This window comes from Microtus oregoni, unplaced genomic scaffold, assembly GCF_018167655.1.
Source record: "Microtus oregoni isolate MIOR12 unplaced genomic scaffold, Mior012 000002F_ref0000024, whole genome shotgun sequence".
Classification (NCBI taxonomy): domain Eukaryota; kingdom Metazoa; phylum Chordata; class Mammalia; order Rodentia; family Cricetidae; genus Microtus; species Microtus oregoni.
Window position 1 is genome coordinate 31,315,000 of NW_024543061.1, and position 23,525 is coordinate 31,338,524.

At 50.8% G+C, this 23,525-nt stretch overlaps 1 protein-coding gene across 1 annotated transcript; it reads right to left on the reverse strand.

Annotated features, from left to right (window-relative positions):
• Positions 1-134: 134 nt before the first annotated feature.
• On the reverse strand, positions 135-22,524 carry Cfap100 (cilia and flagella associated protein 100). Its single transcript, XM_041635773.1, has 17 exons — positions 22,473-22,524; positions 16,833-16,895; positions 12,721-12,798; positions 11,274-11,374; positions 8,899-9,091; positions 7,992-8,059; positions 7,747-7,910; positions 7,427-7,507; positions 6,884-7,065; positions 6,541-6,576; positions 6,337-6,463; positions 4,697-4,745; positions 4,441-4,592; positions 3,267-3,402; positions 2,310-2,515; positions 1,701-1,794; positions 135-321 (listed from the first exon to the last, which is right to left on the reverse strand). The coding sequence occupies exons 1-17, from the start codon at positions 22,522-22,524 to the stop codon at positions 208-210; spliced, it is 1,896 nt and encodes a 631-aa protein (XP_041491707.1). The 3' UTR covers positions 135-207.
• Positions 22,525-23,525: the final 1,001 nt, after the last annotated feature.

Below are 23,525 nucleotides of genomic sequence, written 5' to 3' on the forward strand. Positions count from 1 at the left end.
CTCGAACACATTTTGGGTGAAATAACAAAAGAGGGGTTCCAAGAGGCTTCCTTCAACAGGTCACTCAGACTCCCGAGAGACATGGTTTTATTTCCTTTGAGTAAGGAGGCTGACAGGAGAGCATGGGGTGAAGTTAGTCCCTCCGGCTCGCAGTCCCTGCCTTCAGTAACTACTGACCTCTTCCTGAGCCTTCAGCCAGCTCTGCTGCTAAGTGAAGAAGAAGAGCATCTCCTCCTTGTCCTTGTCCATTATTACGTACTCAGACACCTCCTTTATTTTGATGACTGGTGGATGGGAGCGGTTTACCAATCTCCTGCCTTTCTGCAGGGGCAATAAACATGGTGAGCCTATGCTGCCTATGTAGATGTCGTGCTGTTCACATGCCCTGCCATAGGGTTCAGGAAGGGGCCAGCAAAGCCTGGTCATGCAGACCAGCCACTCAAGGGTGGCAGTGGCTAACGGGACCTGGAGTGTGGGTCAGCCTAGCAGTCACCATTCCAGCTTCACGGAGCACACTTTCTGAAGGGCAAGAGTTAAAGTATTTCCTAGCTCAGGGCTTCCACAGGAGACCCTGCAATGTGACAGAACACATTAGAGGTCGGCCTGTAAAAGACAGGGATCCCTCCTAAAAGGCCCAATCCCATAACCTTCAGCTCTTTCTGAGTTAAGCTGTCTGTTCTATGTCCAACAATAGCCCCTGACCAATGGTCCTAACCAATACATAACTCCTCCATGCTCTTTGTCACATACATGTTGAACTGAATCATGTAATATGAATCTGTCTGCCAGCCTCCCAAAACTTAGCTATCTCCTTTGTTCTTGGATTTGCTTGGGGAAGTTCTCTGAAGGCTGCTTTCTGAAGGGGTTCCTCTGTCCTGTCATCCCTCTCGTGGCAGCATGTGTTCTCTCTCTCTTCCCCTCTGCCCCCAAACCCTTCTCTTAATAAAGATCCTCTCCAGGAAGGAAAAGCCTCCCCTTCCTGCTAAGGCCCTGTTAGGTTTAGACCTCCATATATTGTCCTGTTTTCTGTCTAATGCTCTCCCTGCCATCTGAGTCCTGATCATGGCCTGGATGCCCTTTCTCCTAATGAGCTGCATCTTCTGAAGGGAATTATGTGTTCAGCTTTCTTTCTGAACTAAACACTGGGATGTTTTGTACTATCTTATTAATGGTGTTCATCTTTCCAAGCAATAAAATGGGCAGCCATGTTTCATAGACGCCCACCAGCTCCCCTGTCTCTCAGGGACCATGCTTGGCTCCAGGCCTGCTTTCAGGGCCAGACTTTCTGCTGTCACATCAAAAAGGCACAAGGATGCCACAGTTCTTTTTCTGTAGGGCAAGGGCTTCAGACCCCAAAGACACAGGCCTAACAACAAGCAGTTCTTTGACCTGGGGTCTGTTTGTGGGGTGGACAGAGCAACAGGACCCGGAGACTGGGTGTTCATGGGAGTTCTGTGGCTGAGCATCTGCACCTGGCAGGGGCTGTGTGAATAGCACATCTGGGAGATTGGTCCTGGTGAGGACAGCCCTAGGACAGGGCACTAGAAATGCCTGGCTTTGGAGACTATTCTACTCCAGCTTGGCACTGCAAGCACCTGTCTGTTTCTTCAGGGAAGTAATTTGCCTTCAGGGAAGCCTGGGAGCTCAGGCTGGAGAGCCTAGGAGGTACACTCTAGAATGGCCCTGGAGCCACCTCTCACCTTCTTTTTTATTTCAGCTTGGGCCCTGGCTCGAGCCCGCTGCAACCGCTCCTCCTGCAGCTCCTTCTGCATCCTGACCTTCTCTTCACGAAGCCTGGAGACAAGAGGTGGCTTACAGGGACCCGGGCCTAGGAGGAACCCCTTTTCCCACTCAGACTCCAGGTCAGTCCATGCCTTTTCATATGTAGAAAATGCCCCCTCTGCCCTCCCTGTCATTCGTAGACAAAGGCAGATAGGGGGTGTAAATACCATACTTGAGAGTGACCTAAGGTTTAGACCACAACCCCCCAAAAGCACCTTTCCCCAGATCCACGTCTTTGTCTTCAGTCCCTGTGCCCACAGTCCTACACCTTGGCACCTAGCTAGGATATTAGTCTTAAGGTGCTGGGACCCCAGAGGAGATGGCCCCATGCTTAGGAGAGACAGACAGACTTTGCAAATAGTTGTGTCCCATGACCCCTGCCCTCTGGAACCCACAGAGGCCTGGCCTCACATCACAGAGACCTGAGCCTGTCTCTCTGGTCAAGAAACACACAAGGGTAGATGCTGAGGAGCGTCCTGCACCCAAGCCAGAGCTGCAGTTATAGAAGTTTGGTTACAGTGGCTCACCTCATGCGCCGCTCCCTCTCCTTGGCCTTCTCAGCCTGCTCAATCTTAGCCTGAGGCACTCTCTCCAGATTCTCTAGCAGCTCATCCAGCTGGTGCTCCACCACAGTCAGCATCTGCACTGTGCCCAGGTTGGCCTCCTGCTGCATGCCCACACACTTCCGATACACATCCAGCACCTTGTGGTTCAGGCTCTCCAGCAGCTTGTCCTGGGGACAGTCAGCCAGCGGTGTGGCATGGCTGCAGGCCCCGTTCACCCTCACATGATAGCCTGCCTACACCAGCAGTGATTGCTTGCCAGCCAGGATGGAACAACCACAGTGTGGGCTCAGAGAGTGGGGTGGAGCAATGGTACCTGCTTTTCTTAGCCAGAATAGCTCTAGTGCTCCTGTGGTCATGCTCTGACTCATCTCATATACCAGCCCTTCCTCCAGCTTCTTCAGCAAGCCCACTGAGGCCCAGTCCCTGTTCCAGGGAGCCATGCACTGACCCCAGCTCCCCACAGGACCACATTCTGTGAGGCCCAGGGTAGATGAGCTCACTTCTCTTGAGCCTGTCTGACATTGAGGAAGCAGGTAGCAACTGCTATGTGGGTATTGAGTGGGTATTGTTGAGCAGCAGCAGACAAAAAGGCTTAGTCAGGCCTGGCCATAGCCAGTACCCAGTAGCTCTTGTCCAGGCAGGAGTCAGGCCCCTGAGGTGGCATCTGCCACACAAGGCACTGGGCAGTCCTGGAAAGAGCTAACACCTGAGTGAATAAATGATATTTCTGTACTAGCGTGCTGAGCTCCTGGCCCGCCCTTGTTCCTGCTATCCAGAGTCTGGGAAGCAGTGCAGGCAGCTGAGGGAGTAGGTGAGCAGACTCCTGGGGCACATGCCACACCAAGCACACAGAGCATAGGGAGTGAGCAGGGCCTGAGGTGCTGGGCCTGGGCCCTGCTCTGAGACTCCTGTCCCTACCTGCTGGTCACCCTTATATTCCCCGAAGTGGAAAACGCGGGCTTTGAGCTGCAGCTCTGCTGCTGACTCCTCCTCCTTGGAGATTGATATCATCATGGTGGTGATCCACTGCTTCAGCAGGTTGACCTCCCTGTCCCTGCAGGGTCAGACAGTTCCCTCAGCACCTGGCTCCCACTAGGCATGACCTAGTAGGCAGAGCTCTGTCCTGAGGCCGTAAGTGTAGAAGAGTGGAGGCTCTGCCCACCAGGAGTGCAGAAAGAGGAGTTACCCACCCTTTGCACCTGATGTCAGTGGAAAAGCCACTAGTCTCTTGCCCTTAACATTTCCTACTAGCCAGTGTATCAGTCTTTCTGCCGTCGCTGCCATCCAGCATAAGTTCCCGTGAAGAGGCCCAGCCTGACCCTTGCAGGTCGTGGGCCCACCCAGAAAATTTGCTCAGAGTTTAGGGCCTTGGTGGATGAGCCTGAACAACACCCTCACCCAGTACCCCAGCCCAACATTCCCTACTCAGTCCCCTTGGGCTCTGGAATGAGCAGAGGAGGAAACTGGGATGGGGTGGCTGGTGGCCACACCCTGTAGCAGGGATTATGAGTTTGAGCATCCAGGGAGCTCTGGGTGGGAGTGAGACCAGCTCCTGCCTCCCCTGCTGCCTTGTTGACTACATCTAGGACCTTGGGTTTCTCTAGAGTCTTTCCATTGCCCTGGTCCCTTGCTGTTCTAGACAGACTTTGACAGACCTGTCTTCCCAGGCTCCACTCATCCTAGGATGACTCCAGAGCCTTCCCAACAGCTGTACCTCTGCTGCTTGGTGCCCACCCAAATGCTGCAGGTCCCTAGCAAGGAACGTCTTTCTTTCCTCACATCTTGGGGCCAGGGGTGTGGTGTGAGGACCTCTGATACATCCCCATAGCTGAAGTGCCTTGAAGGTCAGCTTCTGGTCCCTTCCAAACCATGCCTGCCTGAGGGCCCTAGGGTATGGTGGCCTTCCACATGGCAAGGCTGGCTTCCCAGGGCCTGGGTTAATGGCAGAAGGGCTGAATGGGAGGTCCACAATGCTGCCTTCTGACTGAAGATGGCTCCAAGGTTGTGGTATCTACCCAGACCCTATACAAGGAAGGGGCAGCTGATAGTGCAATGGGGGCAGGAGTGGCAAGGGGGCAGCATGGTGACCTACATGCGGATCTGGGTGTTTTTCAGAGTGATGTTCAGCTCATCCAGGGTCTCCTCCATCTCCTGTGTGTTCTGAATCAGGGACAGGTTCTGTTCCTCTAACTGTGTGAAGACATCCAAGAGCTGTTGGGGCTCAGTGAAGTACAGTGCCAGCTCCTGTGAGGGGTAGGCAGAGAGGGTGCTGTATAGGACGGGGCCTGGTGGAGCAGTGTAGAGTACTTGATTGGGGGTGCAAGAGGGGAGAGAGCCCTGCCACAGACCTCCCCATCGCTGTCAGTGTCGTCTTGTGATGGCGCAGTAGGGCTTGACCTGAGGACAGACAGTGGGATCAGAGCTCCTGGACCAGTCTAGGCCACAAGTGGCAAGGGGGGAGGTGTCAAAGGACTAAAGACATGGATGGAACGTGTTCTCTACCTCTCCCTTCCCCCATACTGCACCAGCCCCCATCGAGGTCCCACAGTCAAGAAACACTCAAAATTCAGTCATGAGTCCCCAGTTAGAAGACTACCTTCTCTTGGTCCACTAGCTTACTCTGCCCTGATCATACTTTCTGTACCCTCACTTACATCGTACGTACCTTCCTACTTACCATTTGTTTTGAGTGCCCCTCTGAGGCCACCTGGATTAGGTCTGGTTACCTGCCTCACTCATAGCCATTGGGCATACCAAGCTCTTCCCAGCTGACTGCAAGCAGCACCACACAGGGCAGGGACTGTACTGAGACAGCTCACAGGGATGCAGAGGCTGCTTTGCCACCACACTGCATGGACGCCACGTCCACGTGCTTTCCAGCCCTTCCCAGTGATCCCCACCTACTCCAACTGGACTGTGCCCAGGAGCTACAGGTGTGTTATCTGGGGGACAGGTGCCCAGGGATGTGAGGTAGAGGTGGAGATATATAGGTGCATAGCTCAGCTCAGTCACTGACTCAAGGAACTTCAGGAGACTGCTGTGCCCCGCTGCTTTGAATCCACCGCCAAAGGGATATGGTCCTCTCAATTGTGACCTTGTGCAGTTCATAATCTGTCCAGTTGTGTTCACCTAGCTCCCCGCTTTTTGTTTTGTTTTCTTTTTTGAGACAGGGTTTTCTGTGTAGCCCTGGATGTCCTGGAACACATACTATAGACCAGGCTGGCCTCAAACTCAGAACCCACCTGACTTTGCCTCCTGAGTGCTGGGATTAAAGGCGGACACCACCACCACCCTGCCCGGTTCCCAGCTTCTCAAACTGTGGGTCCCAATCTCATGGGGGGGGGTTATGTAGTTAAGTGTGAGGGGAAAAACTGGGCAACAGTGAAAGGTCTCCTAACATGCAATGACCATAAATAATTAAAAGTCAAACAAAGGAAGTATAATTAATCTGGGGTGTTTTGGACAGCACTCACCCATGTTGCATTGTGCATTCACTGCAGACTTGGTTCTGAGTACACACATGCACTTTTCACTTTGCATGCTGTTACACCATACACCACCAATAATGTTGCCTGGAACCACCTTGGCTCAGATCCTAGGCTCAGGCTCAAGACTACATTGCAAACTGCAAGGCTTTTACTGTGCATCCAATATTCTGGGACTCTGAAATATGGGGCCTTGCTGAGCCTTCTGGGATAGCCAACAGACAGGAAAAGCTGCCCTGCCCCTGGCACATGTCTTTCATTGAGGAATAGCCCCTCCACTCTCCTTTATTGTGCTGTCATTAGGGCTACTGACTACCTCAGTCACCCCAGGGCAAGAACCAGACACCTGGGGCAGCCTTATGGGGTGACCTTCAGCTGGTTTCCCTCTCCTCATCCTCCCCAATAGTCACATGAAATGTCTTGCCCCTCCCCCTGTGACCCTGCCATGCTAACTGTCTCCTTTAATGACCTTTGCTTCCCCCCAGCCCCTGGAGACCACTCACAGTCTGGAGTCCAGCTCACTGTACAGGCTGGGTTGGCTGATCTGGCCAACCTGTGGGAGGCTCTGACTGCTGGATGGGGCATGCCCAGACTGTGTAAGCTTTGGGGATTTCTTCAAGCTTTGAACTTCTGGGGAGAAGAGGGGGAAGGTTTGTATGTGCCCTTGGCATGAGGTGTGTGTCCCTTCTGGACTGGGGCAGTCATACCTTTCCACAGCAAGGCTATCCTGCTTTTGCCAGACCCTACAGGAAGCAAATGAAAACCCCATCAGACCATTGCTGGACCCAGACTTTCCATGGTAATTCAGGCTCCCAGCCCAGGAGAAGAAGCAGAGAAATGCTTGGGAAGAGAGCCCTTGGTTTGACTGGAAAGCTTGAACTGTGAGCTCCTTGGGTGTTCAAAGTAGGTACTCCTATGTGTGGAGCCAGTCATGAAAGAAAGGACCGGATGGGGTCCCATATATACAGGGTTCCTTCAAGCTGGGTACAGGTTCTCTAAACCACTACCAGGATCCACCCTTGGGGGGGGGCACCCTTCTCTTTGCCCTACCTTTTTCCCCTAATAAGGTGGCCATGCTGCTCTCCTTGGTGAACTCCCCAGGCTCCTTGGCCTTTTTAAGAGCTTGGCGCTTCATCTCCTGCTCTTCTAACCACTCCTTGGGTGACAGCTTGTACAGGAAATCCTTGTAGATCTTGTAATGCTGCAAAGTATCTTCGAATTTGGAGATTTCACTAGGCTCAGAGAGAAATGCAGAAAGTTAGGCAGTGTCCGCCACCAAGTCCTAGCTAGAAGCAAGTGGGAAGGGACCCTGCCCTGCAGGAGTCAGAACAGTCAGGATTTCCTAAGTTGTGACCCTCTGTGATCTACAGGGTCTTCATCCACGGGGATAAAGGCTGCTGCTCTCAGCCTGGACCACAATGGTCCTGTGTCCTGATGGTGTGGCCTAGGAGAGCCACTGAGTCTCAGCATCATCAACACCCATAAAACAGGCCACAGCTTCCCACAGAGTTTGAGTGCTTGAGAGGCCTTTGTGGTCCTAGGTAACCCTTGAGTCCAGTGAAGTGACAGAGAAAGGTGCCCCCTGTACTCTACCTTTTGATGGCCATGATCTGGCTTGTGAGTTCCCGGATTTCAATGATCTTCTCCACCTTGATCTTGGTCTCTTTCTCAGCCCTGGGGAACCAAGAGGCCAATTTAATGGATCATTAAAGATCAATCAGAAATGGATGAAGCCATTGCCTTGGCCTCGGGCACAAGTCAGGTGGGGAGATAGGGGTGTAGCTAGGGGTAATGACCATAGGTTGAAATCAGGGCCTGGCTAGGGCTCAAGGTTCAGGTCCAGGTAAGATTGGAGTAGAACTGGTTCGGGTGTGGGTTTTCACTGGCAAGGTCACAAGGGCCTGAAGGCTCACAGTCTCATGGCCTGCACTGAGCTGCGGTCATTCTCCCTGAGGAACTCATCAAACAAGTTTGCATCCTTCTCCAGGAACTTCTCAGCTCTCTCCAGCCTCCTCTCCTCCCGGGTTGCCAGCATTTCTAGCCGCTGGATTTCATTTCGCTTCATTGCCACGGCATACTGTGAACCATTAGAGCATGAAGGTACCTGGGTGAGCCAGAGCCAAGCTACAGACCCTTAGCTGGATATAGCCATTCCCACCTGGAGGAGGAACATGTTTCGCTTCTGTTGCATATAGTCATTCAATGTTTCAGGCTCCACATTCTTATCTGCAACAAGACCCAGAAGGTGAGTAGGGGAGAGAGGCTGGAGCCCAGGCTGGAATTAGGTACCTAAGACAGTCCGCAGAGGAAGCTGGGGTCCTGCTGCCTACCCAGGGTGTTACAGTGGTGATGGGGCTGAAAAAGGGGGAGAAAAGGCTCCCTCCGCATATAGCCAACCTCCCACATCTGTGTGGTGCTTCCTTGGATTCAACCAATGGATCAGTATATGGAAGAGAATCATATTTGCACTACAGCTAAACAGAATTCCTTTGTCACTACAAACAACTGTCCACATAGAATGCATATTGAGTCCACAATGTATAGATATATGGATGACTTAGAGAATACAGGTGGGCATATATATAACTTGAACATCACTGTGGGTTCTGATACCAAGGGGGCTCCAGGAAGTTGTCCCCTGGGATGCTGAGAGGTGACTGCTAGGCTCCACATGGTTGGTGACTATCTGCCTTGGGCCTCTCTTATGATAGTACCCCCACAACTCATGAGGTTGGCATAGAGAGAGGAGTCCAGTGGTGGCCATGACCTATCAAAGCTGCAGTGTGACCAAGATGACCAAGATGACCAAGACCTGGAAGGCAAATTTCACTGTAGCTGAACTGCCCATTGCCTGTGATTGGCTGGTTGTTGGGTGGGCCTAAGCCTCTACAAGCGGAGCTTGCTCTACTGGTGCAGACCATGCGGTCTCTGTGTGATCAGCGTGTCCTAGAACTGTGGCCCAGCAAGACAGAGCTCTCCAAGGTATGTGGTGTCAGACACACAGAGAGAGGGCCTTTCTTAATCATCCCATATTCCTGCTCCTGCACAAGGTAGGGGTGCTATACCTTGGGTCATGGCCAGCTTCCAGGCAGTGTTGTTGCGGAAAGAGTGCAGCTGCCGGGCCTCAGCCATCAGCTCCTGGTCCTCTATCTCCTCTTCTAGCTGCAGCTCCCGGCGCAGGCTAGTGTGCTTGGCGGACACCTTGGATGCGTACGTCATCTTCTGGTGCACCCTCAGCATCTTCTTTTGTTCACGTTCCTGTGGGGGTGACAGGCAGTCAATGGATCCAGGGTCTTGTCAGATGCATGTCTCCAGTGCCAGATGCATGTCTCTAATGCCAGAGGCTGAAGGGGTCCACACATAGGGAGACACGCACACACTCACACATACACCTGTGCTGAGCACTCTGTTGCTGGTGCTCTTAGAGAGGCTGTGGGCTCTTGCACACACCCTCTAGGGTTGAACAGGACAATGACCACCTGAGGATGGGACTAGGAAGAGGCAGCTATACCAAACACAGGTGCCAGTTCAATGTGCAGCCAAATAACAAATAGTACTAGCATGGCATGGCTAAGAGATGATCAACTGTCCCTTCACCCAAAGTCCCCTTTAACTGAGGCCAAGAATTGCTAAAACTGACAAAAGGTTTAGGGAACTTAAACCTGTTTCCAAACGGCTAGTAATTCCCTCTGCAGGATGTCATGTCAGCTCGCTGGAAGCTTACTGGCTGGCTCCACTGCCCTGCTCCTGTGTGCTACCCACAGGGAGCTCTCATGATCTGTCTATAGATACTCCCTGTCTATAGCAGCTCTCAAGCCTAAGTGCTGTCTAGCATTGTAGGCTTTGCAATGAAGTCTCCCCATTCAGAAAGATTCTCAGCATCAGTCTGTTTTCTGCTGGGACCCACCAGTTGCCACAATCCATTATCTGATAATCCTGAAGAATCTCAGCTGGGTACAAGGGTGTGGTACTCGGTGAGGAGGGATGCAGCAGGTGAGGAGGGGTGCAGCAGGTGAGGAAGGGTGCAACAGGTGAGGAGGGGTGCAGCAGGTGAGGAAGGGTGCAGCAGGTGAGAAGGGATGCAGCAGGTGAGGGGGGGTGCAGCAGGTGAGGAAGGGTGCAGCAGGTGAGGAAGGGTGCAACAGGTGAGGAGGGGTGCAGCAGGTGAGGAGGGATGCAGCAGGTAGGGGGGTGCAGCAGGTGAGGAAGGGTGCAGCAGGTGAGGAAGGGTGCAACAGGTGAGGAGGGGTGCAGCAGGTGAGGAGGGATGCAGCAGGTGAGGAGGGATGCAGCAGGTGAGGAGGGGTGCAACAGGTGAGGAGGGGTGCAGCAGGTGAGGAGGGATGCAACAGGTGAGGAGGGGTGCAGCAGGTGAGGAGGGGTGCAGCAGATGAGGAGGGGTGCAACAGGTGAGGAGGGGTGCAACAGGTGAGGAGGGATGCAGCAGGTGAGGAGGGATGCAACAGGTGAGGAGGGGTGCAACAGGTGAGGAGGGATGCAGCAGGTGAGGAGGGATGCAACAGGTGAGGAGGGGTGCAGCAGGTGAGGAGGGATGCAGCAGGTGAGGAGGGATGCAACAGGTGAGGAGGGGTGCAGCAGGTGAGGAAGGGTGCAGCAGGTGAGGAGGGATGCAACAGGTGAGGAGGGATGCAGCAGGTGAGGAAGGGTGCAACAGGTGAGGAGGGATGCAGCAGGTGAGGAGGGATGCAGCAGGTGAGGAGGGGTGCAGCAGGTGAGGAAGGATGCAGCAGGTGAGGAGGGATGCAGCAGGTGAGGAGGGATGCAGCAGGTGAGGAGGGATGCAGCAGGTGAGGAAGGGTGCAGCAGGTGAGGAGGGATGAAGCAGGTGAGGAGGGGTGCAGCAGGTGAGGAGGGGTGCAGCAGGTGAGGAAGGGTGCAACAGGTGGGGGAGGGGTGCAGCAGTTAGAGAAGGGGTGCAACAGAAGGGGTGTGGCAGGTGGAAGAGGGGTGCAGCAGGTGGGGAGGGGTGCAGCAGGTGGGGGAGGGGTGCAGTAGGTGAAGGAGGGGTACAGTAGGTGGACTGCATTGTCTGGGCTTGTCTGCTGTTCTGTTTTGGGCCTGTGGGATGCAGGACTACCCTGGATCCAGGTCACATGACTAAAACAAGAGGCAACAAGCTGGGATGCAGGTAAGATGGGGGGGGGGGGGACACAGGCCTTGAAGGACATGAAGAATGCTGGGCGAGAATGGCATTCCACACGGGGAACGCGGGAGAGGTAGAGAGCAGCGGGGAAGCCACCTGACTGAGGCCCAGTCAGAGACGATGGTGAGAGAGCCAAGCAGGGTCTGCACTTGACTTCTTAGGGAAAGCAAGTGCTCTGGACTGAGTGGGTTGAGGAGGGAAGCATTTACCTGAGACAGAAGGAACAGAGCACAGGGAAGCTTCTCAGAAGAGGCTGACCCAGGCCCAGATACTTACTGCAATGGCTTTATTCCGCTCCTGCTCTCTGAACAAGAAGAAATCCACATCCCCTGACATGTGGAAAGGGTTACTTGAGGGGTCAGCTATAGTCACATGCCCTGGAGAAGGAAAAAATAGCTCATGTCTCAGGGTCCTCGTGACTTTCTACTCCTCATGGGATACAGCACCACACCAGTATCTTCTCCTGGGTCCTTAAGTCCCGTAAACTTGCCTCTGTGGTTTATCTTAGGGGAGCTGGTCACCTGCCTGGCATGTGTCTCACCCATCTGCCTCTGGCCTGGTGTGAAAATCCCAGCAAGGCTCCATTCCCAGAGAAAGAAAGCCAGAGCCTCTGGCCAAAAGTGATGGAACTGAACAGGTTTCCTATGGGTAGGGCAAGTGGGGTACAGGCCAGGCCAACTCCTGGAGGCCCCAGAGAGATGGGCAGAAATCCATCCAGGGAACCAGAAGCAGGCCCCAAGCCAGGGCTCATGCTGGTCATGCCTTTCTCCTCTACACTGAATCAGATCCTAGTGTGAGTTCCAGGGGTCCAGGAAGTCAGAGGGTGAATGGCACACAGGGTCCCCCGGGTCCCCATCAGTGTGAAAGTCCAGGACAACTATGGAAGGCAAGAGGAATACTGGTGTAGTACAGACTGTTAGAGAGCTCTGGGAGAGAGCAAGGGTGTGTCTGCTTTCAAAGACCTCTGCAGCCACACTTAGGGCCACATGGAGTTTTGGTCAATGGAATGTGAGCCAGAGCTGTTCAATGGGACCACTGGGATGGCCCGATCCATCTGAGGCTGAGTAATGAGAGCGTCGTGTTTGTAGTGAATTAATTGATGTAGGAAGACTCAGCCCGTCATGGGCAGTACCATTCCTTGGGTTTGGGACCTGGATTGAACAAGAGTGGAGAAGATGCACTCCAGACTTGCAAGCCTGCATTGATTCCTGGCTGCTCTTGGCTGGCAGTTTTCAGTTCCCGCTTCCTTGGGAGCTAAGAAAAGCCCTTTCTCCCTAGTTGCTTTTGAGGGAAGGGGCACATTTTGTCAGCAATAGAAAACAAGGGCTGGGAGTTTTCTCTTTTTGGGTTCCTTTCTTCCTGCCTTGAGTCAGACACGGTTGTGCATATCAGCCTTCTCATGACCATGAGACAATCTTGTATTTGAAAATTCTGGTGAGACAGGAAGACTTAGGACCTGGTCACCCGGATGCCTTCTCAGGGTTTTGAACCTCAGATCTGACTCATTTACCACTGATTACTCCATACCAACCCTCACGTTTCTGTTGAGTTTTGCCTAACAGGAAGATTAACACCCCCCTCTGCTCTGCACCTTGGAAACCAACCTGACGCACCCTAAGAAAGGGGCCATGCACCCCACTCCACCCTGCACCCTGGAGGCCAACCTGTTGCACCCTAGAAAAGGGACCGGGCTTCGCCTCACCTACCCTGCTGGGGAAACTACCTTTGCTTTTCTTTCGAGGTTTCTTTTTATCTTCAACGAAGGAAGAGGAGCTGTTGTTCATGAACTCCAGGGTGCTTTCTGGTGAGACACAAAAGCAACGTGAGAGCCACAGCGATGGTGCCCTGGCCCTGAGAGCTGTGAACACACAGCGAGGGTGGTGGTGCTGGATTCCAGATGCTCAAGGCGCCAGCTTAGCCACCACTCTGAGCCTCCAGGTCTACAACTGAGATGCAGATGCTGGCTTTGCTGAGAAGTAAGACTGTATGAAGCCATGAGCATCCCTTTCCTGAAAACCGGCAGGAGGCAGCTGCTTCATTTCTTCCCTTCCCTCAGCCCCCGTGATATCTCCCTGTAAACAATGTGCCACTGACCCCTCCCATGGTGGAATGGAAATGTCAATATCACATTCCTTGGGAAGCCCCACCCCCTCCCATCTGGTAAGGGTTTTGCTAACCTGGCCCTGTTACAAGAAACCTAAGGTGAAGGGCCAAGTTCCCTGAGGCTGGTTCATATCTTTCTTCAGGTGATTCAGGCAGTGAGGTCCAGCTGCTTTACTGACCTTGTCACCTGACACCCACAGCAAAGGACCTTGCAGGCCCCTCCCAAGACAACTAGGACTCCAGCATCCTGGAGCTCCAAACCCTGCCAGGGGAACCAGAAGAGAGTAGAACTGAGCTGTGAGGGTAAGTCAGGAATGACTGTGGTCCCCAGTGCCCTGGGATGGAGGAAGTCAGACCTGAATGGTCCCAGGTGGAAGGGTAAGAGTGAGCAGAGCCCTGGAGGCCCAGCAATGTGTCTGAGCACAGGAACACTCAATCTGAAGCTTGGGATACTACAGGACTGAGTACAGTTTCACGGTAGCAAAGGATGGGGCAGATGAGGGGTGAACTATCCTGTGTTCCCCAGAGCTCCCTCCTGACTACTTCCTAGAGTCTATGGGAAGTTTTCCTGTAGTAACATTTGATTATCCCGTCATAAAAATTAGAAGATACTAAAAGCCAAACGCTAAACACAAACACAACAAAGCGAACCAAACTCAAAACTGTACCTCAAATCTTCATTCTTAATTGAAAAAGAAAGCCATATACATTGTCAAAAGTTGCCAATTTTAAGGTTGAGAAGCATCCTCACCCATTCTTTCTGCTCAACAGAGGTATTTTCCCAGTGAGAGAGTCTTCCCTGTGTCCTAAGCTGGCATCAGACCCACAAGGGTGCTGTATCTCTAGTTTATCTACATATATCTCCTGTATATCTAGTTTATCTAGGTAACTCTAGCTTATCTGCATATATCCTCTATATCTCTAGTTTATCTAGATATATCTCCGTATATTTAGTTTATATAGATGTATCTCCTAGTTTATCTAGGTAACTCTAGCTTATCTGGATATATCTTCTATATCTCTGGTTTATCTAGATATATCTCCTGTGTCTCTAGTCTCTATAAATACATCTCCTGTGTCTCTGCTTTAAAAGAAGACTTGAGGGCTGGCAAGTTGGTTTAGCAGTTCAGAGCATCAATTACTCTTGCAGAGAACCCACATTCGGTTCTCAGCACCCAAATGGTGGCTAACAACCATCTGTTATTCAAATCCCAAAGAATCCAACACCTTCTTCTAACCTCTGAGGGCATCAGGCACACACATGTGCGTATAAGCAAGCAAAACATCCAAACAAATAAATCTTTTTAAATTTTCTCAAGAGTACATTAATTTGAGGAAGAGGAAAGGGGTGAATCTGGGATGAATATGATCAAAATACATTCTCATAAATTCTCAAAGAATTAAAACATTTTAAGGGCTGTAGAAATATCTTGAGAGTTAAGAATGATTCTTGCTCTTTGCCACCTGTGACTCCAGCTCCAAGGGAAGCCCTCTACTGCCTCCCAGACACCTGCATGCATGTGATAAACACACTTATACATAAATGCAGGTCAGGCGCCAGCATTGCTTTGGGACTGTCATCAGTGCCCGGGATGAGCAGCCCCTGCTTTGAAGCTTTGTTTCTAAGGAACATTCTAGCACCCACCAGCTTAAGGTGACAGGCCCTGTAAGACAACCGAAGCTGACAGCAGACGGCTCACCTGCCCACAACCTTTACACTCTCTCCCGAGTTATGTCCCTCGCACTGATTTCTGACTCACTTCACTATAGAAAGTTCATGTGAGCTGGCCATAGGGGCTCACCCTTTTGATCCCAGTACTTGGGAGACAGTCTGGTCTATAAAGAGAGTAACAAGGCAGTTAAGACTCTATCTCAAACAAAAATGTCCATGTAGCTACTCTCATGGCAGAATGGGTGTCTTAGGGTTTCTATTGCTATGATGAAACACCATGACCAAAGTAACTTGGGAGGAAACGGTTTATCTCATCACAGTCCCACATCATAGTACATTAAGGAAGAAAATCAGGACAGGAACTTAAACAGGGCAGGAAGCTGGATGCAGAGGCACATGGAGGATGCTGCTTACTGACTTACTCATCCTGCTTTCTTATAGGACCCAGGACTACCAGTTGTTGGTGGCTTTATTCATTAATCAATTAAAGCAACATATACACAGAAGGGCCTCCCACATCAACCAGTCCAGGAGTAGCACCATCCACAATGGGCTGGGCCCTCACTTATCAATCACTAGTTAAGAAAATGCCTTACAGCGGGATCTTACGGAAGCATTTTCTCAATTGAGGCTCTCTCCCTTCAGATGACACTAGTTGTATCGTCTAGCCAGGGCAATGGGTCACTCCAGGTCACCAGAATCTGTGTTCTGAGACCAGAGTTACAGATTCTGGTGAACCGCCAGCCTCTTCCCAATAACCACACAGAGACTTAATATTAACTATAAATGCTCAGCTGATAGCTTAGGCTCCTTTTTAGCCAGCTCTTATAACTCTTATAGCCCATTTCTGTTAATCTGTGTGCTGCCCTGAGGCTCGTTCATCTCAAGTACCTACTTCCCATTGTGCTCTTTCTCCTTGTGACTCCACCCTCCTCCCAGCATCCTCAGTTTTTCTCTCCCACCTAACCTCTTCCTGCCTAGTTGTTGACCAGTCAGCTCTTTATTAATAATGAGAGCAACACATTTTCACAGAGTACAAAAGGATTATTCCACAGCATTCCCCTTTTTTGTCTAATAAAAAAGGTTTTAACTTTAAAATAGTAAAATTATATACAACAAAAGCAGTTATCAAGTTTTTGCAAAAAACAGAGAAAATACTCTATTGTCTATCTTATCTTTGTAAGTCTAAAGTTTTATATCTAATTTACCTTAACTTATAACTAAGGAAAAAATTTCAGTCTATTTAGTTTTTCACTCCATCAGAGACCCCAGAAGGGTGTAATATTACCTGTTTTTTAATATATAGTTTTAGTATGTTAAAGTTAAAAACCTTACTTTTTAATTAAAAAGGGGGGGGAATGTGGAATATTTCTTTATACTATGTAAATATACATCACTATGATTGGCTTAATAAAAAAGCTGACTGGCCAATAGTTGAACAGGTAGAGGTTAGGTGGGGCTGGCAGACATAAAGAGACCATGAAGAGGAGGAGGAGTCTCAGAAGCCATGAGGAGATGCAGAGGAAGTAGGAGATGAACTTGCTATACTGGGGAAAGGTGACAAGAAACATGGCAGAGCGTAAATAAGAAATATGGATTAATTTAAAATTTAAGAGTTACTAGCTAGTAACAAACCTGAGCTACAAGTAATAAGTCTCAGTGTGGTTATTTGGGAACTGGTTGGTGGGAGAGAAAAGTCCGTCTAAACATGGCCTCTTCCATAAACAGGTATTTCATGTTGGTTTTTGGAACTGTGGAGACAGTTTTGTTTTGGACAGGAGGGTAGAGCTGGATGACAAAGTCAGCTGTGCAGTTGTCTTTGCATTTATTGGTTCAGATTGTCTATTTTATGTGTCTTTTAATGCAAGTTAAAATCTATGTCCATGGCTCATTCACATGACTCGCAGACAGCCCCTGGGAGTATTTTCAGTCTTTTACCATTTCCCAACTTTGCGATGGGTTCTGTGGATCACCAAGCACTATTGGCCCAGGTCTCTTGCACTGCTACCACTGCACAGCCCCAGGCTCTGCTCTGCACACTTCTGCTTCTGAGGACCCACCAGCAGACAGGCCTCCACAGCCACTCTGGGTCCACTCAATCGCCTGAGCGCTCAGAGCGCCCCCTGGTGGTCAAGAGGAAGCTGTTATTGGTGCAACCAAGGCAGTCCTTCATGCAAATGAGGGACTGCCAAAGGAAAGTATAGTTGGTGAAAATGCCACATTCCCTTTCTGGATTTAGATACAAGGATGCACCCTGTTCTAGACTTGGTGCAACAGTAGCAGAAGGCTGCAGCGGAGGTGGGGCCGAGAGGGGTGAGGGGGGCTCCAATGTGGGCAGAGTAGACAGAGACCCCAAAAGACAATAGAAACAGGGGTAAGGTTGAAACCCAGGGAAGAGAAACTGCAGCCAGGCAACAAGAGGAGTTCCTAGAAAACACCAAACACAAGGCTGAGGGCAGGAGTTGCAGTGCTGAAGCCTCCCTTCTCATCTTCGTGCAGCCTCTGGGATGTGCCTTGCCTGATTCTTCTCCTCCGGGAGTTGGGCTCATGAAGAGCAAACAATCAGGACGTCCCTACTTTAATCAGTGGGGGAACCCTCCCTGACCCCATTGACCTTTCACCAAACAAGAGTGTGACTGCTTTTCCTCGGGATGCCCTCTCCCCAGCATGGAGAGACTTATGGGACCGGAACAAGTTTGCCATTCAGGGGGCCCGAAAGGTTCCCAAGGGAGGGAAGGCTGTTACCAGATCTTCATGGAGCCAATGTGGCTTATCCTCTGCTCATGTGCCGCATCCCCAAACCCTTGCTTCCCGGGCTGCCCACCAATGCAGACCAGCAGTCCTGATCTAGGGGCTTCTCTTGACATGACTACTGAACTTTCCTCTAAATCAAAAGACCATTTGGGGAAGTTTTACTGGGCCTGCCAGCAAGAGACCATCATAGCTGGACTGTTGGATCATATTAAAAAGGGGAGGGGAAAGGTGATGGAGCCCTCACCAGAGTATCCAGCCACCCCTCCTAACCAGCTTCTATAGACATGTAGTCTTGGGTCTTGGGAGAGGGGGGCTCCATCTATGTGATATAGGAAAGCCATCATCTCGCCTTTGGGGAAACCACCCACCCTCCGGGAAGTAACCCCTCACCCAGGCTCTACATTAGTGGTTCTCAATCTCCCTAATGCTGTGACCCTTTAATACAGTTCCTCATGTTGAGATGACCCCAACCATAAAATTAAGTTTATTGATACTTCATAACTGCAATTTTGCTACTGTTAGGAACTGCAATGTAAATATCTGTGTATTCTGGTGGTCTTAGGCAACCCCTGTTCAGCCCCCAAGGGGGTCGACAGCCACAGATTGCTAACCACTGCTTTATAAGGAAAACTCATAAACCCGTTGGTTCCAGACGAACTTTAGTGGAAACATACCTCAGTTTGATGTTGGTGACCTTGGTAGAAGGGAGTAGACACTGTTGGTATCTCTCTCTGGGAAGGGACTTTAGTCACAAGATACTAAAATACTTCAGGAACTATCTGTCCTTTGGCAAGGGACTTGCAGATCAGAGGCATTTTTGTTTCATGGGTCTCTAAGGCATAATAATTAAACCTTGAAATGTAACTTTGGCTCTTATTCCTGTCTCAAAGCACATACACACACACACACACACACAGAGAGAGAGAGAGAGAGAGAGAGAGAGAGAGAGAGAGAGAGAGAGAGAGAGGGAGAGAGAGAGAGAGACAGACAGACAGAGAGAGAGAGAAAGGCTGGAAGCATGACAGCCCTAGGAGGGGGTGCCTTAAGTTTCTGATAGAGTGTCATGTGCCAGGGAGACTGAAGTGACCTTATCTTCTAGAAACCTGGGCCAGGTTAATTACTGATAGAGCATCAGGTGGCTGAGGGTCAGGTCACTCCCTCAGCCCCACTGACTCTTGCTCTAGGACAGTTAGACATTGATCTGACATTTTGAAATCTTTGATAGAGTATTAAAAGACAGAATTTAGAAAGAACCCCTATAGCTTAACCACAAACCATAAAGAACCCATCCCCAGGTGGGCAAATGACAGCCACTAAGACCTTGACAATAGAGAAGTTACAGTCAACCCCCAGATGAGACGCCACATCGCTTGCATTAGGGCCACTTGTCAACAAATGGCAAATGCAGTGACAGCTGGTGTTGCCAAGGACGAGGACCGGGAGCAGTGGAGACATAGCTACCAAGAAAGCAGTCTGGCAGCTCTTCTGAAGAGCTCAGAACCAAATGCACATCTCAAAGCCATTCTAGTCCTAGATTCTGCATCACAAGGAAGATGAGACAATGAAATAGGGCATGGAGTAGAGACAAAGGCAGTGAGGCCAAGGTCCCTGTGTGTGACCCCACCCTCACCCCATAGGCTTCAGTGTCTCAGTGTAGACTGGGTGTGGAAGACCTGTTCTGTCTGCACACCTCTCCACTGTGAGCTGGCTGCAGACATGTTCAGATGACATGCCAAATCTGGGTACCAAGGGCTGAGGCAGAGCCCAGATTTTGCTGTTCCTTAGGGTACCACAGCATATCCTATGCATGTACATTCGTGCCCCCGCATGCATGTTCTCGCACCCCTGGAATCAAACAAAATAAGAATAGTCAAGGACCTGGTGGTCCTGGGTTCTATATGAAAATGGGATGAACAAGCCATGGAGAACAAGCCAGTAGGCAGCGCTCCCCCATGGCCTCGGCATCAGCTCCTGCCTCCAGGTTCCTGCCCTTCATAAACTCCTACCCTCTGAACTTTGGATAATGAGCTGTTAGATGGAACTGCGAGTGAAATAAACCCCTTCCTCCCAAGTTGCTTTGGTCATGGTGTTTCATTGCAGCAATAGTGGGCTGGTATCTCAGCGGCTATTGGCTGAAGGAGCAGAAGGAGCTCCCACAACACCTGACTTTATATTTTATTTTTAAAAACACTAGCCAAGCCGGGCGGTGGTGGCGCACGCCTTTAATCCCAGCACTCGGGAGGCAGAGGCAGGCGGATCTCTGTGAGTTCGAGACCAGCCTGGTCTACAAGAGCTAGTTCCAGGACAGGCTCCAAAACCACAGAGAAACCCTGTCTCGAAAAACCAAAAAAAAAAAAAAAAACCACACACACTAGCCAAGAGCCATCAGTGCCCAGACACTGGGAGAATGGTTTCTTGTCCTATTTAAGGAGCAGAGTAGAGGAATAGTACCCCCAAAGAGGGAGAGCTGCTTATACTGCCTCCCCCAAACTCAGAAGCGCCTCCTATGTCTCCCCTCTTTCACCCACACAGTGGCTGACACCATCAGGGGCCTGGTACAGATGTGTGAAACAGCTGTGGTCTCACAGTTACCCCTGATGCACAGGATATGTGGACGGGAGTGCATTGTGAGTCACAGATATGGATGACCAGCTTTGTCCATCGGTGGTTACAGGCTGACTTTGGATGGTTAGTGAGCTGACTTGACTAGGTTTATGTCAACTTGACACAAGCTAGAGTCATCCAAGAAGAGTGAACCTTGATTGAGAAATTGCTTCCATAAGATCTAGCTTATAGCCCGCATGGCATTTTCTGAATTAGTTATTGATGTGGGAAGGCCCAGCCCATTGCGGGTGTTACCACACTAGGAAGGTGGTTCTGGGTGCTCTAAGAAAGCAGGCTGAGAAAGTTAAGAAGGGCAAGCCAGTACTTCTCCATGCCTCTATGTCAATTCCTGCCTCAAGGTTCCTGCCCTGACTTTCCTCAGCTATGGACTGTACCTGGAAGTATAAGAGGAACAAACCCTTTCTTCTCCAGCTTGCTTTTGGTCATGGCGCTCATCACAGCAGTGAACCTTCTGAGACAGCCAGGTTGCAACTCCCAGGATGCAGTGCATTCTCTGAAAGCCGGGTTCCTCTGAACTGCCTCACGAAGCTGCTGCTCCCAGCCCTGCCCACCAGAGAAGGTCTGCCCATCTGACCCTACCTGGTGGCCATGAGTGAAGCTCTTTACAGCTAGGGGCCTGCACCATAACCTGGCTTCCAGGAAAACGATTTTGGCCATTTAGTCAAAAACCCTCTATCATGAGGGTCAGGTTCTGAGCTAGATATTCTCAACCGTGTATACCTGGATGGGGCCTGTACTAGCTAGCTGCTGAGGCAGTAGGCTGGTCCTTCAGTCCCAGCCTCTACAGGAAGGTGTGGTCCGCTCTGGACTCCCTCTGACCTCCCAGCTGACTTAGGCAAGCCAATCCCTGGTGGCCTGGTTTTCTACACACTCCCCAACCCTCAAGCCTTTCAAACTAACACCTGCTGTTTTGCCTCAGCAGGTCCCTCTTACAGGATTGCCTCCAACTTCACAACCCTGCCCCAGGTCCCTCTACAGGAGGATGGCGTCTTCTTGTGGTAGTGGAGTTTTCCTGTACTGTTTTGTGTTGAGAGGTGACATCTATTTCAGCCTTTATTTTTAAATACTTCCAGACAAGAGAGAGGAGGAGAGAGAGATAGTGAATATGGGGGCGGGAGACTCTAAGTATCCTTGTGGGAGCAAGTATGCATAATAGTTTGTTTTTTGAAAATACACAGTGTCCATTGTGAGCAGCTGGTGATGAAGCACATTCTGCTCAAGCTGTGGAATTTTGAATCTGCTGGAAAGTATGAAATGTCTCCAGTTTTTTGTTTTTGTTTTGATAGCTTTTTTTTTTTTAATCAGGGTCTCAGTACGTAGCCCAGGCTGGCCTCAAACTCCCAATCCTCTTGCCTGATTTGCCCCAGTGCTGGAATTACAGGTATGCACCACCCCTCCTGAGAATGCTCACTGTGTGGGCTCATGGGAAAAGCAGAGTGCAGAAGGGCATTTTTATTGTGTGCTTGAAAGGACACACTGTGGGCACAAGTTTCTGCTTGGATGTGCACAGAGCTTGCTTGGAGGGGGTGTCTGCGCATCACCACAGCATCCTGGGGAGATGTTGGGGGTAGGCTTTCAAACAGCTGTGTGGGGGAGCGAAAATATACTTTTGAAGCTTGAACTACGGAGGACTTGCCCAAAAAATACATTAAATTGGGATTTAAAAGCTGAAGGGAACAGAGAACACAGGGACGATGGCACTGTCCACCTGACAGCCTCCCTAGGTGCCACCCTGGGTGAGCACCTATAGCGTGCATGTCATTTGGCCTGAGAAGGGACATTTCACCCATACTGGGACCTCCTCCAGGCTCAACGTAGCAACCACAGCAGAAGAAAGTGGAGAGACCTGCTTCTGTTCTGGTTTTCTCTCCTGACCCACAACTGTCTGCAATGTCTTCTTTCAAATCCACGTACTCAAGTCTGTATCTCCATAACACCTTAGAATGTGACCTTGCTTGTAAATAAGGTCATTGCAGATGTGTTTGCAAAAGTTGAGGACATTCTGTGCTAATAAAAGGCTCACTGAAGCACAGACCCACACAGGAGGAACACTATGGAAGTGTGGAGGCAGAAATGGGTGGTACCCTTAAAGCCAAGGGCAGAGAGGCCTGGGTCAGTCTTTCCCAAACATCAGAAGGCACCAGCCCTGTCCATCTTCCTGTCACTCAAGGCCACAGAAGCTGTGCAACAGGCTTTTATCCCTGGTGGATCTGCATCCACATGGTGTTGATTTAGAGTCCTTGAGTGAGTTCACACCTCACTGTCCCGGGCTCCAGGGTTCCTTTTGACCTCTGGGAGCCCCCACCCAGCTCAGTACTTACTGTCATTGACCACTTTCAGAGGGAGCACAGAGGAATGTGCCTCGGACGCCATGGCTGAGGACCAACTGGTGAGCAAAACTTGGCCTTAGCTGAAGGAGATTCTCGCCTGGGGAGAGACATCGTATGTGAGTGGGGGGGTCTCCAAACCCACAGCCCATCTTGACCCTGAGTGGCTGACAAGAGTTGGCATTTCCGCTATGTGGCCTACCACTGCCTATCCTAACACAACCCTGTATCCAGGTTTGGTAGGATCCACTGTCCCCGGCCTAGGCACAGCTCAGCTGCCAGGATCTTCCTGTTCTTAGAACAGCTTTGGTCTGCCTGGGCCTCTGTGCAGCCTCTCACCTGAGGTTAGGGGTGGGGTGGGGGTGGCTCTTTAAATTCAGGCTCAGATGTCACTCTGGGAGACTTTCCTGCACCAGTGCATGTAATGACCTTACATTTTCTTCTTTATGGGTTCAAGTGGTTACCACTTAAAAGGCTTTTAGTGCCCGTTTCTCCCAGAATGCAAGCCGCATGAAAACGAGGCCTGTATTCCACCAGTCAGAGTCCCTGACTGTGTCCTGGGCATTCTTCAAATAGAAACAAGTTTTCCTGTCTGCAGAGGCTCAGCCAGAGTTCCTAACCATCCCCAGGAAGGGCTGGGGATGGAGCCTAGGGTTACTTGCAGTTTGAGCTATTCCCTCCCTGCCTCAGTCCCTTTTGAAGAGGAAATAGCTGCCGATCCAGCCTCCTAACACCCTGAGTTCCTTCTGCCACACCATGCCCTGGGGCAAGAATGTAGCAACAAGGGAAGGCTGCTTAAATTAGGCCTGCCAGAAAGGACGTGGAAAAGAGCAAAAAGGGGGCAAAGTCTTGCAAAGGGTGCTGGATTTCGGGCCGGCACCCCATGACCACCCCGCCTGGAGTCCCCAGCCAGGCCCTGCGCACACCCACCAGCCGCGCGCACACCCGGCTCGCTCCGAAGTCTCAGTCTGCAGAGTGAGTTCTCAAGTCTTCTAATCCTGAACTGCGTTTAAAATGCCAAGGCAACCACTCTCACAAGAGCTGTGA

Coding starts and splice junctions, on each gene's coding strand:
- Cfap100 (XM_041635773.1), bottom strand. CDS start 22,524: ATGGCGTCCGAGGCACATTCCTCTGTGCTCCCTCTGAAAGTGGTCAAT. Junction 2,516..3,266: donor AATATAAGGGTGACCAGCAG/GTAGGGACAGGA, acceptor GACTGTCCCCAG/GACAAGCTGCTGGAGAGCCT. Junction 322..1,700: donor AAGCTGAAATAAAAAAGAAG/GTGAGAGGTGGC, acceptor TTGCCCCTGCAG/AAAGGCAGGAGATTGGTAAA.